The sequence below is a fragment of the Alligator mississippiensis genome, chromosome 10 (assembly GCF_030867095.1).
Source record: "Alligator mississippiensis isolate rAllMis1 chromosome 10, rAllMis1, whole genome shotgun sequence".
Classification (NCBI taxonomy): Eukaryota; Metazoa; Chordata; order Crocodylia; family Alligatoridae; genus Alligator; species Alligator mississippiensis.
The window spans coordinates 43,989,168-44,003,203 of NC_081833.1; the positions used below are offsets into that span (position 1 = coordinate 43,989,168).

The following is a 14,036-nucleotide window of genomic DNA, read 5'->3' on the forward strand; positions in this document are numbered from 1 at the left end:
TTAAGTCTTTCTTATGCAAGGCAGGATCTTTTTGCTGTTCTTAATTCAGGAAAGCCTGGTTTCCATTTGTCCTTTGAGATCAGTGTTGCTTTAGTACATTGTCTGTATTGCATCTTTTACTGCATCAGCTGTCAAGGTATGGTGTTGCTTGCTATCCTGTTAGCTCAAACTAAAGCAGAAGACAGATTTCCCATTGTGGTTCCTAAAAATAAATGTGGCTCTGTCTTACAGCACTGTAAACTTGACTAATTGGATGCGGGCTAGATCCTAAAGGTAGAAAACCATCCTGTGTATTGTGGCAACATTTTATTTGTGGGAGTTTTCCTTGCTTCCTGTTCAGAACTGTTACTTCAGAAAAACATAATTTTAGTATATCAGGCTTCTGTAACTTGAAATGAAGTAGAAATTCTAAACAGTCAATCTTTTAATCGTTCTTTTGGGAGCCAAAAAGGAACAGTCAATTCAGCTGAAACATGCATGTTGGAAACTATTGACCCCCTCCCCCCGGCTCTTTGATAATTACTTCTGGTTGCTGATTTCAGAAAAAGTTGCTGTTGGGGAAAATTCCAAATGTGTGCCTACATACAGTGTGTGTGTGTGTATATATCTGGGCCACTGTTAGATTTTATCTGTAATTAAGTTCTTTATAACTTTTTTTAACTGTTTCCTGGTTGCAGAAATGATTATAGTTCAGGACAAGACTACAGGACTTGTCAGACTAGAGTAAGAATGAACATTTATAATCTCTTAATGCTTCTTGCTCTTCAGACTTTCTCAGAAGAAGCCCTGAGCTTCATGAAATGGACCATCCCCATAGTGGTGGCTTTCTCCTGTTATGGCGGACTAAATGCTTCTCTAATAGCTGCCTGCAGGTAGGCCCTTTGGTCGCCTTCCATGTATTCCCACAAATGCTCCATTCTCTCCTTTGTCGTCCCTGCTGCGCATGTTTTTAGAAACAAACCTGACTGTTCACCAGTGGTAGTAACAGAGAAAGTGGAATTTATCAGGCTTTCATTTGAGCTCCATGACTTGTATTTACCTATGGAGGATCTATATATAAGTAAACATGTCTATAATGGAAAGCAGTCACTAACCTTTTTTTCCATATTCCATTGCACTTGGTGTTATGGCCTTGATTTGATCTTTGTTCTAGTAATTCTCTGCATCTTCTTACTGCTGGAAAATAACTCCCCTTGTATAGTTTAATCCTTTTGGTGGTCATATTTGTTGTCCCTCATTTCTTATACCTCATCAAAATGTCCTGAGATGATTAACACCATGCAAAGATACTTTTTGCCATTAATTAAAGGAAAATACAGGACAGTCTTGGATATGACATCTGTTGACACATAGAATGACTTGCATCAGAAATGGTAGGTGGGAATGGTTGGAGGATTTATAAATATGCATTACGAACTTGCAATTATGAATGTGCATTTTTTTATCTTGGGAGAACACACAAACTTTTGAGAATTATTGTAAATTATTACTGTAAAACACACTTTGTAGGTGCCCTCTATTCCTGCTTTCCCTGCTTTGCTAGTTTCACCAGAAATGTATATTTAACCAGAAAGTTCAAGTGGCTCACAAGTTTAAACAGCTTCATTTGGCTGAAATATCTTAAAGTAGAAGACTAATCAAACCAGGGGGGCTAATCCCTGGTCCCTTCACCCATAAAATGATTACCAATCTACTTAGCTTCTCCCTTCTAAGTGAACCACATTTTTTTTTACTCTTTGGTTTTATTTGTCTGTTTTTGTTTTCTGTGCAGAATACTGGCCACAGTTCTAGAAAAGTATATCTGTGTAATGGGTTGAGTAATTATATATTTACTTGAGGCTTCTTTCAAAGTAGGTATGGGTTTACAAAAGGTAAAAACTAATTGCCTGGCTTTATGAGCCAGTTCAGTGTTTCTACATCATCTTATAAGCCTCAACACCTTATCTAACATAATTAAATCCATTATACCTTTATCTTTAAAGTATCATTACTGATAGTGATATAACTTTGCCTGAACCTTTTCTAGACTTCAGTGTCCCATGTTAAGCAGTAGCTGCTTTCTAAGATATATGAAACATTAATTTCTTCTTAGAAAAATAAGATTGGACTTGCTGAAAAGAATTAACAGTCTGCCCAAGGCAAGTCCCCTAGAAGTATTTGCCCAGTATTACATGTTTCAGGCGAGGGTGAAAAACTCCTAAAGGAGTAGTAGACTGGCTTGTCAATGGGATAAAATTTATTCCTAACTGCACTCTGTTGACTTCCATCCTGAAGCATCAGACTACATCCTTTTTAACTTCTTTTTTCTTCAATTTACTTTAGCTGTTAATCTTTATCCATATAAATACCTAATCTTCTATTCAACCTTACGAAACTACTTGACTTAATAATATCTTATATCATAATAGCTTATATGCAGTGGGTTCTGCATATAAGCTATGCACCACGTTTGCTTTTTACCAGTATTTTGTTCATGAATCTTAATAAACAATTTAACTTGCTCTCTAGACTCCTAAGTCAGACAATCCAGACTTTATAGTATTTCAGAGAAAAGAATTACAGTGTTTATAAGAAATGTCATCTTTTAACACTCGTTCTTTGTTCTAAAGAACTTTTCAAAATTTCACCAGATAACCTGGAGAGGGGCCAGAGAAGGGCCATTCGTATGGTTAAGGGCTTGCAGGCCAAGCCCTATGAGGAGAGACTAGGGCACCTGGACCTCTTCAGCCTCCGCAAGAGAAGGTTGAGGGGCGACCTCGTGGCTGCCTATAAGTTCATCATGGGGGCACAGAAGGGAATTGGTGAGGCTTTACTCACCAAGGCATCCCTGTGGGTTACAAGAAATAACGGCCATAAGCTAGCAGAGAGCAGATTTAGACTAGACATTAGGAAGAACCACAGTTAGAGTGGCCAAAGTCTGGAATTGGCTCCCAAGGGAGGTGGTGCTCTCCCCTACCCTGGGGGTCTTCAAGAGGAGGTTAGATAGGCATCTAGCTGGGGTCATCTAAACCCAGCACTCTTTCCTGCCTATGCAGGGGGTCGGACTCGATCTATTGAGGTCCCTTCCGACCCTAATATCTATGAATCTATGAATTTGGAGTCATATTCTTCTTTGGGAGATCTATTTCTCAGGACTTCTTTTGCCAGAGATGCAGAAGGGGCACAGATTTGAGAGAAGCACTGTGGAATTCACTGAATACCCTTGTGGGGTTGCAAAAATCTGTATAGAATAACCTGCAGGTGCATTTTCTTTGTCAATTAATAAGAACTGAGTTGGGCAATTCAGGCTGTAGAATGCTATTCGTATGTCTTACAGCTGTTGTTAAATATGTAACCCCCAGCTGCACATAGTTCAATTTTTGTAGTGTTAAATTTTTTTAACCTTACATATGTCTTTGTCTTTCCATTCTTTTTTTGTGCTCTGTTAATCTTCCTTACTCTGGACAACTGTTCTGATTTCAGAGCAATAGATAAGGAAAAATGTACATTTATATAAATCATAGTTAAAAGACAGCTAACTAAATAGACTCATCATCCTAAACTGGCAAGCTTTCTTAGTAGTTCTCCGAGGCTAGATTGTATATATTCGTAAATAGCATCTCTTTCTTTGATACAGCATCATATTTCCATTTTTAGAGAATAGAATTCTCTTCTCCTTTTGAGGAGATAGCCCTAATGACCCCTTTTATATAATTTATTTTGCTGTGGAACCTCTATCCTAGAGTAACATGGAGCCAGGCGACCCAGCCCAGCAACGGTGACCTACCACCTCCCAGCCTGCTTTCCCATTACCCCCGGTCTTTTTGTAGAACCCCTGATGTCCTATTGTGGAACCCCAGGGTTTCTCAGTATACCTTTTGAAAGCCACTGCTGTGTGCTATTGCTTTTTCAGTTTACAGGGTCTGTTTTCATTATGAATGACTTCATATTAATGTGTATGTGTTTGGTGAAGCGTTAATGGGAAGAAATGAAATTAAGTTATAGCAGAAAACCCCAAATACAGTGGAGGAGGAATGAACCCATGGTATGCTTCTGCACAAAAGGAGATTCGGCAGATGGTTGTTCAGCTTTGGATGACAAAAGGTTCAAGTGTAGAATCTCTCTGTACAGAAACTTCCCTTTTGAGACTGTAGGTAGTTGCACTGTTTTTAATTTGTTTTTTGATATTAACATCTGCCCTGCTCTTGTACTTCCCACTCAAAGGATCTGTGTTGTTATGTTGCAATAAGAAGCTGACAATATAAAGCCAGCATGCTGAGCCCCAGATTTCTGTTTGAAGCTGAAGACTTTTGGCAAGCATTTAATTTGGTAAACGTTGTAATATATAAGGCAGCATAAGTGAACAAGAGGCTTCAAAGTTTTTTCCTCTAACATGAAAGGAGAAGATGCTCAACTCTTTTTACTTCTCCTCTGCTAATGGTGTTCAGTAAGGAGGGGTTTATACTGCTACATACAAGTTTTGCTAAAGACTTCAGGGGAAAAATGGTATTTTACTAATAGCCAAATTTTACCTACATAAAGTGACTTACATAACTTACAACTTTTTGGTGTCAGTTTGTGCAGATTTCTGTTAGGATATATGCTTTTGTACTGGCACATCATTTAGGCCAAGTCTAATCTGCTGATTGGGTGCAAGGTCTACCTGTTGTGTGGCCCCACCCCACTCCACCAATCAGCAAGGGATGGGGCCATGTGAATGAACAGCTTTTGCAGCCAGTCAGCAGCATGGGGGAGGGGGCCATTGCTCTCCACCCATAAAACAGCTGCTCAGGCCTATGTTATGCCCAGAAAATTGGGGGGTAGTCCCTGCAAGTTAGGTTAGTCCCTATGTATAGCTAAACTGAGTTGGGTTCAGTATTTAAAGTGGCTGGACTAAAATTCTGGAGAATGGACCTGGTCTAGAAGCTGGAAAAGGCAACTCTAAACAGGCAAGAGCTTTGTGTTGATCAATTGTTTATAAATATCCTTGAACCATAAGGTGGTTTAAAGATTTATACAAAGGACTTCTAGGTTTTCATTTTTACAAAAGTTAATCTGAAACCTTATAGTTAGGATATTTATTTGCCTAACACTGGTGAAGTTTGTAAACTATACAGCTTGGCCACTACCACAGTTAATTTGTTCATAAAGCCATGCGTAGGATACAGGAAATAGGGATGTCAACAACTTGGGCAATGGCTGACAAAAAACCCAAAAAATCCCACTCAGAACCTTTTATTCCAGATGCTTTTGTACATTATGAACAAAATGCCGGCATGAATATTTACATTGTTTGATTTGACCTTCTTAGCCCATATTGTCTCGTGAATGAAAATAAGCTGTCTGAAAGGAAAGAACAGGGTTGAGGAGGTCAAAATACTAATTGTTGGGTACAGTGTGAACAGGAAGCAAGACTGATTTTTCACAGCTCTTGCCATTTGGGAACATTGAAATCTCAAAACTGATGCATCAGAATAAAGCTCAAGAAACTAATGAGAGAAACAGTTACTGGATGTGGTAGATGGTTAGTAACATACTGAGCTGTCAAGTATTTATCTTGTCTGTGATTATGGTAAAGATGCAGGTTGTTTCCTGCAACTCATTTTATAAAAGATGTTTGTTGTGAATGTTATTTGGATACCATCACCCAGTTGTTTCTTTTTATGTATAACCCAAAATATGTTTCCATTTCATAACTGACAAAATGACTCCATACAGTCATAATGAGTCAAAGTTTGCACCTGTTTCCATCTTTGTTAGTTTGCTTCAGTCAATATTGTCATGGATGTGAGATGGAACTTCTGTCTCATAGCTGAAATCTAAAATAGTTTCCATGTTGGGTAAGGGAATTTTTCTCTCCAGCTAAGCACAGTGGGACAAGGAAGGATTTGGATTTAGCTTAGTTTAAAATTATTTAAAGAGATGATAGAACTTGGATCATTTGTATTCAGGTGGTTTGCAGTTCCTTTAATATGTAGCAGGTTATCAAATTGAGAACATGTCACTCAGCTGTTTGTTGTGCCTTTTGCTTCAAAGGACACAGCTGCTTATCAACTGATGAGCAGCAGCCCTTGAAGTTAGAGCTGCAGCAAACAGCTGGATCACCTCAGTAGTCCCCTGCAGCAGTTTGCCAGGATTGTGTATGCTCTTAAGTATTTCACAAACCCTCATCTTTGCATGGGGTAATAAACGTAATCCAGGGTAGTATCCAGCATCTATGGTATAGGGCCCAGACCTGGAGAAACTTTAGACTAAGAGACTGTTAGTCACTTTGAATTAAACCCTTATTTTCATGTAGCCTGAGACCTTACTTTCTGGAATTCTGTCCTATTGCTTTCATTCAGAGGGAAATACGTTGATGAATAAAAAATTATCTAGTGTGATACCTTGTAAATTATGGTGTTAAACAATTGCATTCTTGTTTCCAGAGTACAGGCCTCTGGAAACCCACCTGCTGTGAAACCATGGTGCTCTTGGCTTCCTTACTCCAGAGCACTAGCACTTGAGGCCAGAGCTGTAGTAAACTCCTTCAGCATGTGAGGGGTTGAGGTGGGAGAATTCTTCTGACTCTTGACTGGAGTGAAGGAGAGCTGATTACCTGTCCTGGCGCTTTGCACTCTGGAGGCAGCTGCTACTGCTGTGCCTGTGGTTGATGTAGCAACATGGACTCCATGGGAGCTGCCCTGATGCTCCATTTGTTCCTTCCTCTCCCCAATACACTGTTGGGCACACAGCTGCACCTGCCTTGAAAAGACTCCCTAGGGGGTGCTATTCTGCTCACCATCCTGCCCCCCAGATACACTGCTGTATGTGGGCTACACCTGCCTGGATCCTATGGTTGGGCAATGCAGGGTTGTGTCTAATGTGGCAAAGACTACTAGGGGCAGGGGCATTGTGCCCACTTCATAATTTGCTACTGGGGCTCATGCTCTGCTTGTCCTTCTCCACCTCCCAGGTATATTACTGCTGGAGGCCACCACAGTAGCATGCAGCATGGTCTAGCAGCAGTAATAAAAAGGCTGATGTTGGCTGACAGTTTGCCTGCTCCAGGCCAAGGCAAGGCTGCATGAGGGAGATAAAAATTGATGCGTTTGTTGCCTTCTACAGTATACCATTTCTCTCTTTGGATCTCAAAATATTTTCCCATTATTGTTTCTTTGGAAGCCAGTGTATTACACTGGTTTGATTTCTCTCACCTCCATTAATGTGCTGTATTATGCAACTTAATAGTGAAAATCCAATTTAAAATCTGTTTTATAAATTTTGTGAACATAATTCTCTATGAATTGTTCTAAGACAAGGGCTTACTGGACTTTATGAGGAGTAAGTCCAAATTAAATAGCTTAACTTAATGAAAGTTAATTTTGTGTTGAATCAATAAAATAACTGCAAGTGTTGGCTGCCAGTTTTTGCAGCACTGTGGATGGTTCCTAATATGCATATTGTTTTTTTACACATCATATTAGAATAGCTCTGAGTTTACTGTTCTATTCCTGTACTGTCATTTAGAAACATTTCAATTTTTCCCTTTTCTTTGTCTATTAGACATTTGCTGACCAGGTTTTCGGCATTTTCAGTTGGACAATTCCCATTGCTGTAGCCTTTTCATGTTTTGGTGGACTTAATGCCTCAATTTTAGCATCATCTAGGTAATATTTTGGCTTTGCTTCATAATAATTCTGGCTAAATTGTTGTTTTATGACAGAGTAAACTAATGTGATATCAAGGCCTTTAAAGAATATCACTATGAAGTGACAGGTCTCAGTAGGTTATGGCTTGTTTTATGCATTGTTTTATCACCACTTTGCTTCTCCAAACATCACTGCATATAATATCAATAGTGTAATTTAAGGTATGATGAATGATATTCAGTTGGTGATTAAACTGTGGTCTCATTTATTGTCACCTTCTTTGGACAAGTGATGTAAATGTTTTTCTCTAGTTTACTGGTAGAATAACTTTTTTTTTCTTGGGCGGTGGGGTATATGCTTAAACTTAATGCACTTCAAACTCATTCTTATATGCAACAAATCACTTATATCGTAATGAAATCTAGTGACTATAACAGCAGTCTTTGTGTGCTTTTAACACTTAACAGTGGAAAACTGCCCCAGTTACCACAGAGTGTACTAATTTTTCTGTGGAATTTTCTTTCTAAAAAGATGCAGTAGGAATGTTTGTATTAGATGGATTGAATATATACATACAGGTTTATTAAAATAGTTATCAGTGCCCTCAAACACTGACAGGATATGTGTTTTGTTCATGTATGTGGTCTTCTCCCTTAGCTTAAAGAGTTATGCTTTCGTATGTCTTTTTTAGGCTGTTTTTTGTAGGCTCCCGGGAAGGCCATCTCCCTGATCTGTTGTCTATGATACACTTAGGAAGATTCACACCAATACCTGCACTGCTGTTCAATGTGAGTTGCTGCTACTGTATTTTTTTAAGTTCTGTGTTTGAGGGTTTGCAAGCAGTTCAACATGTATTTTTTAAAATTGAGTTGGAGTTCTTTAACAGAAGAAACATTATACACAACATGAAATTATCTCGTATGTGAAATAAGATGACACCTTAAGAGTTAGAGTTGATAAAATGCAAAAAATTCTGAAAAGCAGAAGCAATTTACAAAGTCTGTAACTGGAATGAAATGAACACTTTGTTTGTGCAGTTCATCTGCAGTTCTGTCTTTGATTTTAAAATAATAAAATAAATGCTAAAGTAAGACTGGGGGTCGGACTCGATGATCTGTTGAGGTCCTTTCCGACCCTAACATCTATGAATCTATGAGCTGACTGATGTGCCTCTTAAATTTTCAGTGAGACTTATGAACATCAAATACAAGTTCTTCAAGCTGTTTTAAATCTTGAGGATATAAATGAACTAGGAATAATAAAAATCCAGCTATTTTAGCATTTCCTCACAGATAACTGTACTCAAAGCATCTTGCCCCTCTTCTAAATTTTTTCCCTACATACTTAGCTGGAGATTGGTTCTTAAATTCAGCATTGGACCTGCCTTCCTCTTTGTTCAATGGCAAGAGATTTTGTACTAGTTCCATACTGACTACTTTAGGAAATCTGTTACAATCTCACTCTCGGGAATGATAAAATCGTGTGAGGCTCAGGCAGGAAAGAGGTGGTATTACTTCAATGTGCATATAGAAAAAATAACAGTAAACTCTTGAAAACTAGATATCACTTTTTGGGACCTCTCTTCTTTTTTAACAGTGTACTATGACCATCATTTACCTCACTGTAGAAGATGTCTTCCTTCTTATTAACTACTTCAGTTTCAGTTACTGGTTTTTTGTTGGACTATCAATTGCTGGGCAATTGTATTTACGCTGGAAGGAACCAGAGCGTCCAAGGCCTCTTAAGGTAAGAAATAATATATGCAAAATTGTTTTTAAGATCTCTTCTACTTAAAGACTGGGCCATATGCATTGTCAGAATGGTACTGTTGAATTGTAAATCTATCAGAGCTTAGCCTCTAGGTGAGAGTGAAACACTTCTTTCAACTCTAGTTGGTCTAATAAAAGATATCACAAAAATATCCTTGACTCCAATACTTCCTGGATCATTGTGGCTCCAACACTTCAACCTAATGAAACTCTTGTAATCTGATATTCTCTTCATTATGTATCACTTTAGCCACTACCCCTCCCTCTGTCCCATGGAGTAGCTCATATAACTGAAAACAGTAGCAAGCCTTGCTCCTTGGATTACAGGTCAAGTGGTTGTATCCTTAGCTCCCTTCCCTTCTCCCCTCCTTTCCATTGTCTTGTTTGAAGTTAGGGATGGCAGATTATGCCTGGAGAACCTTTAGAGCCAGTGTTTGCCTGAGTCTCTGATCCTTTTAGCATATCTCTCTAGCAAAAAAACTAGATAAATTTCCTGGAACTAATGGGCCCTCTTCACTGCTCTGAAAGGTGACATTTCAGTTAAGCAATCAGTTAAACTGCTCTGCTCCAGTACAAAGACACTGTCATCAGTTATTTTTGCCCACAAAGGTCTTTGCTATTATATTATACTGTGGTTGTGCCAATATCTACCTATTATTCTGACTAGCTGAGTACATTTTAGGCAACACAGGCTGGTTTCATATGGGGAAATAAAAAGTGAAAATAACATTCTAGATGTCACTTATTTATTTGATATTATAACAAGAACAGTTTTGTATATGTGTTTCTTTTTCAGCTGAGCCTATTTTTCCCAATAGTCTTCTGTATATGCTCAGTATTTTTAGTGGTAGTGCCTCTGTATAGTGACACCATTAATTCATTGATTGGAATTGGTATTGCTTTGTCTGGAATTCCAGTCTACTTCATAGGAGTCTATTTGCCCATATCCAGAAGACCTCCCTTTATCAACAAGATTTTAGGTAAGTGCTGGTAGATGGTTAGAATAAATTAAGACTGTTGCAATAAAATTAAATAAAATATTATTTATTAAGCCTATCTCAATTATTGTACAAAAGAAAATGGATACATTGTTTGTTTGCCATTTGATGCATTTCATTGCATTCCCATTTCATCAAACATTAACATTCTTATTTGGGAAACCTAGTTATGATTTTAAAATGGCTTGACTGTCATACAAGTGGTCTTGCTTTGCTTTGACTTTATACACTCCCAGACTTGATGGGAATGAATATTTATACCATTCACAGCTGAAAACTAATTTCCTTAGAATTTTGCCTACTGTATACTTTTGCTGAATTGCTGCAATTCAGAATAAATCACCCTCTTCTATCAGTCCTACTGCTCAATCTATGTGTGCATTAATGCACCTTTTTAAATGCATATTAAATTTAGTGCTTCCAACATGAGGCACTAAATGAATGTGCATTAGGCTGTGCTAATGCGCAGCAGTGCATTTGCGTGCTTTTTTAGTGATGCTTAAAACACATCAGACTATTTTACTATGTATTAGCATAATGCCAGTTTATGTGACACTTTAACGTGCAGTAAAATAGTCTACTGTGGATTAAAGCACAAAGTTTTACTTGTATAAGGATTAGGTATGAGTTTAATCTTAATTTATGAATGGGTACAGTACATCAGCAGTAGTTCTATAAGTTAACAATTAAACCATAACATCTTAAAGTTTATACAAAACTTTCCCCTCATTCCCCTTTCCTTGCTTTTTAAATGTTATTTTACTTTAGGCATTTTCAACGATGGGACAGGATGCTTGGCAAAAACCTTAAGACATCATTAGGACAACACAATGTTTTTGTTCATGGCTTTTAAAGATGCTAAACCAAACATTTTAGTGTAAACTTTTAGTGGAAACTTAGTGTGTTTCATGTGTCTTTTTCTAAGAAATGACTATTTCAAGATTTTTCAATTATCATCTTATACATAGAACAATTGTCTATGAAGTTAAGTTTTAGGTAAGCAGCTGCTCTTATGGTGGTGCTCAGATACTTATCTGATTTTTTTTTTCTTCAATTTCCTGTGCAGGTGCTATTACTCGAGCTACCCAGCTGCTTTGTTACTGTGTTTTGACAGAGATGGGCAAGAGTGAAGAAAAGAAATGGGAGACCAAGTCTTACTAAAGATACAAAGCAATTCCAAAACAATGTAAAAAGCAAATAATATGCAACTAAGGGAACAGAAAAAGCTCAACAGGAAAAATGGGACAACTGAAGGATCAGAGCCAGAAGCAGATATCAGCGATACCTGAAGAGGGATTTCTATGCAGACCATGCTTTGCTATAGTCTTCCCCTTAACTACAACATTCAGGACAGATTTTTATCCACTTATTTCCCACAGGAACAATGTTTGACAGCTATTTATTGTAGTTTGATGAAATCTCAGAGAAGTGGGATTGAGGTGGTAAGAAGAGCAGCAATAAATCTTTGGATGGTGGAGCTGAGTGATCAAATTAAACAGACTTTGGAGGACAGTAGAATAATAACTCTCAGTTGAATTCAAAGCCACTTCATGTCCCAAGTGACCAAAAGCCATTCCTATCTGAAGGATGCTCCATGGCCTGTGTCAAATGACTTCCTTATCTTGACAGAAAATCAGCCATGGCAAAACTCATTGACAGTTACAGCAGAGAATACAGACAAACACAGATTAAGCTGAACTTTTTCCTGGAAAATCATTTCACAGATGTGGTAACTTGGGTGGAAAGAAGATTTTAGTATTCAAAGCTTAGTTCATTCAGCATCTTTTATGAACTTTACAAACCTTTTTTCCTGAAATGGTTATAAGCAGGGCTTTTAATGTTAAAGAGGCTCTGATTAGGCAAACTGGTTTAAATGGAATCCCAACACATAAACCCAAATGTTGAAGTTTGAGTGGTTCATAAATGTAACACACAAACAGTGTTACCAAGCCCAGAATATAGCTTCTAATACTGTTCATGGGAAGAAATGCAATATTGTATAAGGTCTTCTAGCAGAAGTGAGTATTGCCATAGCTATTAAGTCAACTTGAAAACTGAAGTGGTAGAAGTGACTGATGGGGAACAATATAGCAACAAGACAGAAAGTGAATCTTGAGCATTTTGGAATTTGAAAGCAGACTCATTGGCTTTCAGCATGAGCACTTTTATCGCTCCTGGATCTGCACTCAGGGTAGCTACAATTTTAGCATGCATCATCACTACAGTAAAGGGAGGGAAGAGGTACAATTTGTTAAAATTGTAGCCATCTTAAAATAAAGTACAGCAGTCAAAAGGGGCAAGCACTGTGGATTGTGCTTCTGGTATAGGTTCTCTTATTTTCAAAACATTGGTCTAAATGTTTGTTTAAAACTGAATCAAACTGTGAATTGGAAGTCTGCAGTGTGCATCCCTTCTAGGTCTCAGTAATTTATTTTTCTAAATCTGCTTCTTTCAGTTTGAAGCAAGCCACATCAAACCTGCATCCCATTGAACTGAAAGATTTTCATTGAGAGGCTAAGAAATTGCTAATACTATAAACTGTTTTAAAACTTGTTATAACTGTCAGGCTCCTGGGCATTGAGTTTCTAGTCAATCTTGTTTTACCTGTAAGGCAAAGTTGAAGTTGTGGTACAGATTAAATTTAGTGCTAGATTTTGTTGTAAACTGGTAGCATTCTGCAGCATTTACCAACCACTGGATTTAATTACTGTTTTAAGTAAATTTAAGTACACTTAAATGTAGGTATTTTGTTTAAGTATCACAGATTTTTTTTTTTTTAAATCTCACAAATCTTTTTTGTTGTCTCACCTAATTATTTAATTAAAAGTGGTATTTGACTACTTAAATCTTGCTGTGATAGACTGCACTCTATTCTTTAAGTAGGAGCACTTCAGTATTTTTGAAGCTTTAACTGTATAAAGGATTATAAATCTCAGCAGGCAATAGATTTGCCAAGAAGCTTGGGCATATTTTATAAATTCAAAGTTCAAAATCTATTCTGAGACCAGTTTTTTTCCCCACTTACTATGTTAAGGTATATTTCAGTGACAGGAAGTGTGTGATCCTAATTGTCCATGGTGTAATCCATATATCTAGACAGAGAAGTAAATACAGTCGTTTTCATTAATAAAGTAATATCTGATAGTTTGCTTCCATAGGCTCTCGAACTTCTGATGTGTAAGGAAAGGGCCCTTCTGTGAGCAGAAGCAGACAGTGCTTCTGAAAAAGGAAGCAGAAAAGCAACATGTCAATAGCTTTTAAGACTTTTTACAAGTGTTTTTGAGTCCTGTTTATTTTTATTTATATAGAGGAGCAGTAATTTCCCTCTTCCAGTATTAAGTAGTCAAAAATCAGATAATGCTCCACAATGTACAATAAAGGCTAACGGATCACTTCAGATTTCTTTTCATGGACTAGAAAATTATGACCATCTTATCCTCAATTTAAAACTAAATGTCACTAACCAAATCAGAGATAATTGTATTTTCTGTATAATTTGCAAGCAAAATATATGCTGGACCAACTCTTTAATAGTAGTATCACTTGTTCCACCACTATAAATATAACTACATGATAGCTGTACTCTGGTCCCAGTTCATCCCAGAAATCTAAAGTCAAAAGTTCCTATTGACTATTTAATAAGAGAAGAGCCACGCGCA

The 14,036-nt window shown here is 37.5% G+C and overlaps 1 protein-coding gene across 1 annotated transcript in view; it reads left to right on the forward strand.

Annotated features, from left to right (window-relative positions):
* Nucleotides 1–13,373, forward strand: part of SLC7A6 (solute carrier family 7 member 6) — a 51,255-nt gene extending 37,882 nt beyond the window's left edge. Inside the window, exons 7-11 of the mRNA XM_006258159.4 lie at nucleotides 7,525–7,628; nucleotides 8,302–8,398; nucleotides 9,207–9,356; nucleotides 10,176–10,359; nucleotides 11,444–13,373. Coding sequence (XP_006258221.1) covers nucleotides 7,525–7,628; nucleotides 8,302–8,398; nucleotides 9,207–9,356; nucleotides 10,176–10,359; nucleotides 11,444–11,538 — 630 coding nt within the window. The 3' untranslated portion in view covers nucleotides 11,539–13,373. The remainder of the gene's footprint in view (nucleotides 1–7,524; nucleotides 7,629–8,301; nucleotides 8,399–9,206; nucleotides 9,357–10,175; nucleotides 10,360–11,443) is intronic.
* Nucleotides 13,374–14,036: the final 663 nt, after the last annotated feature.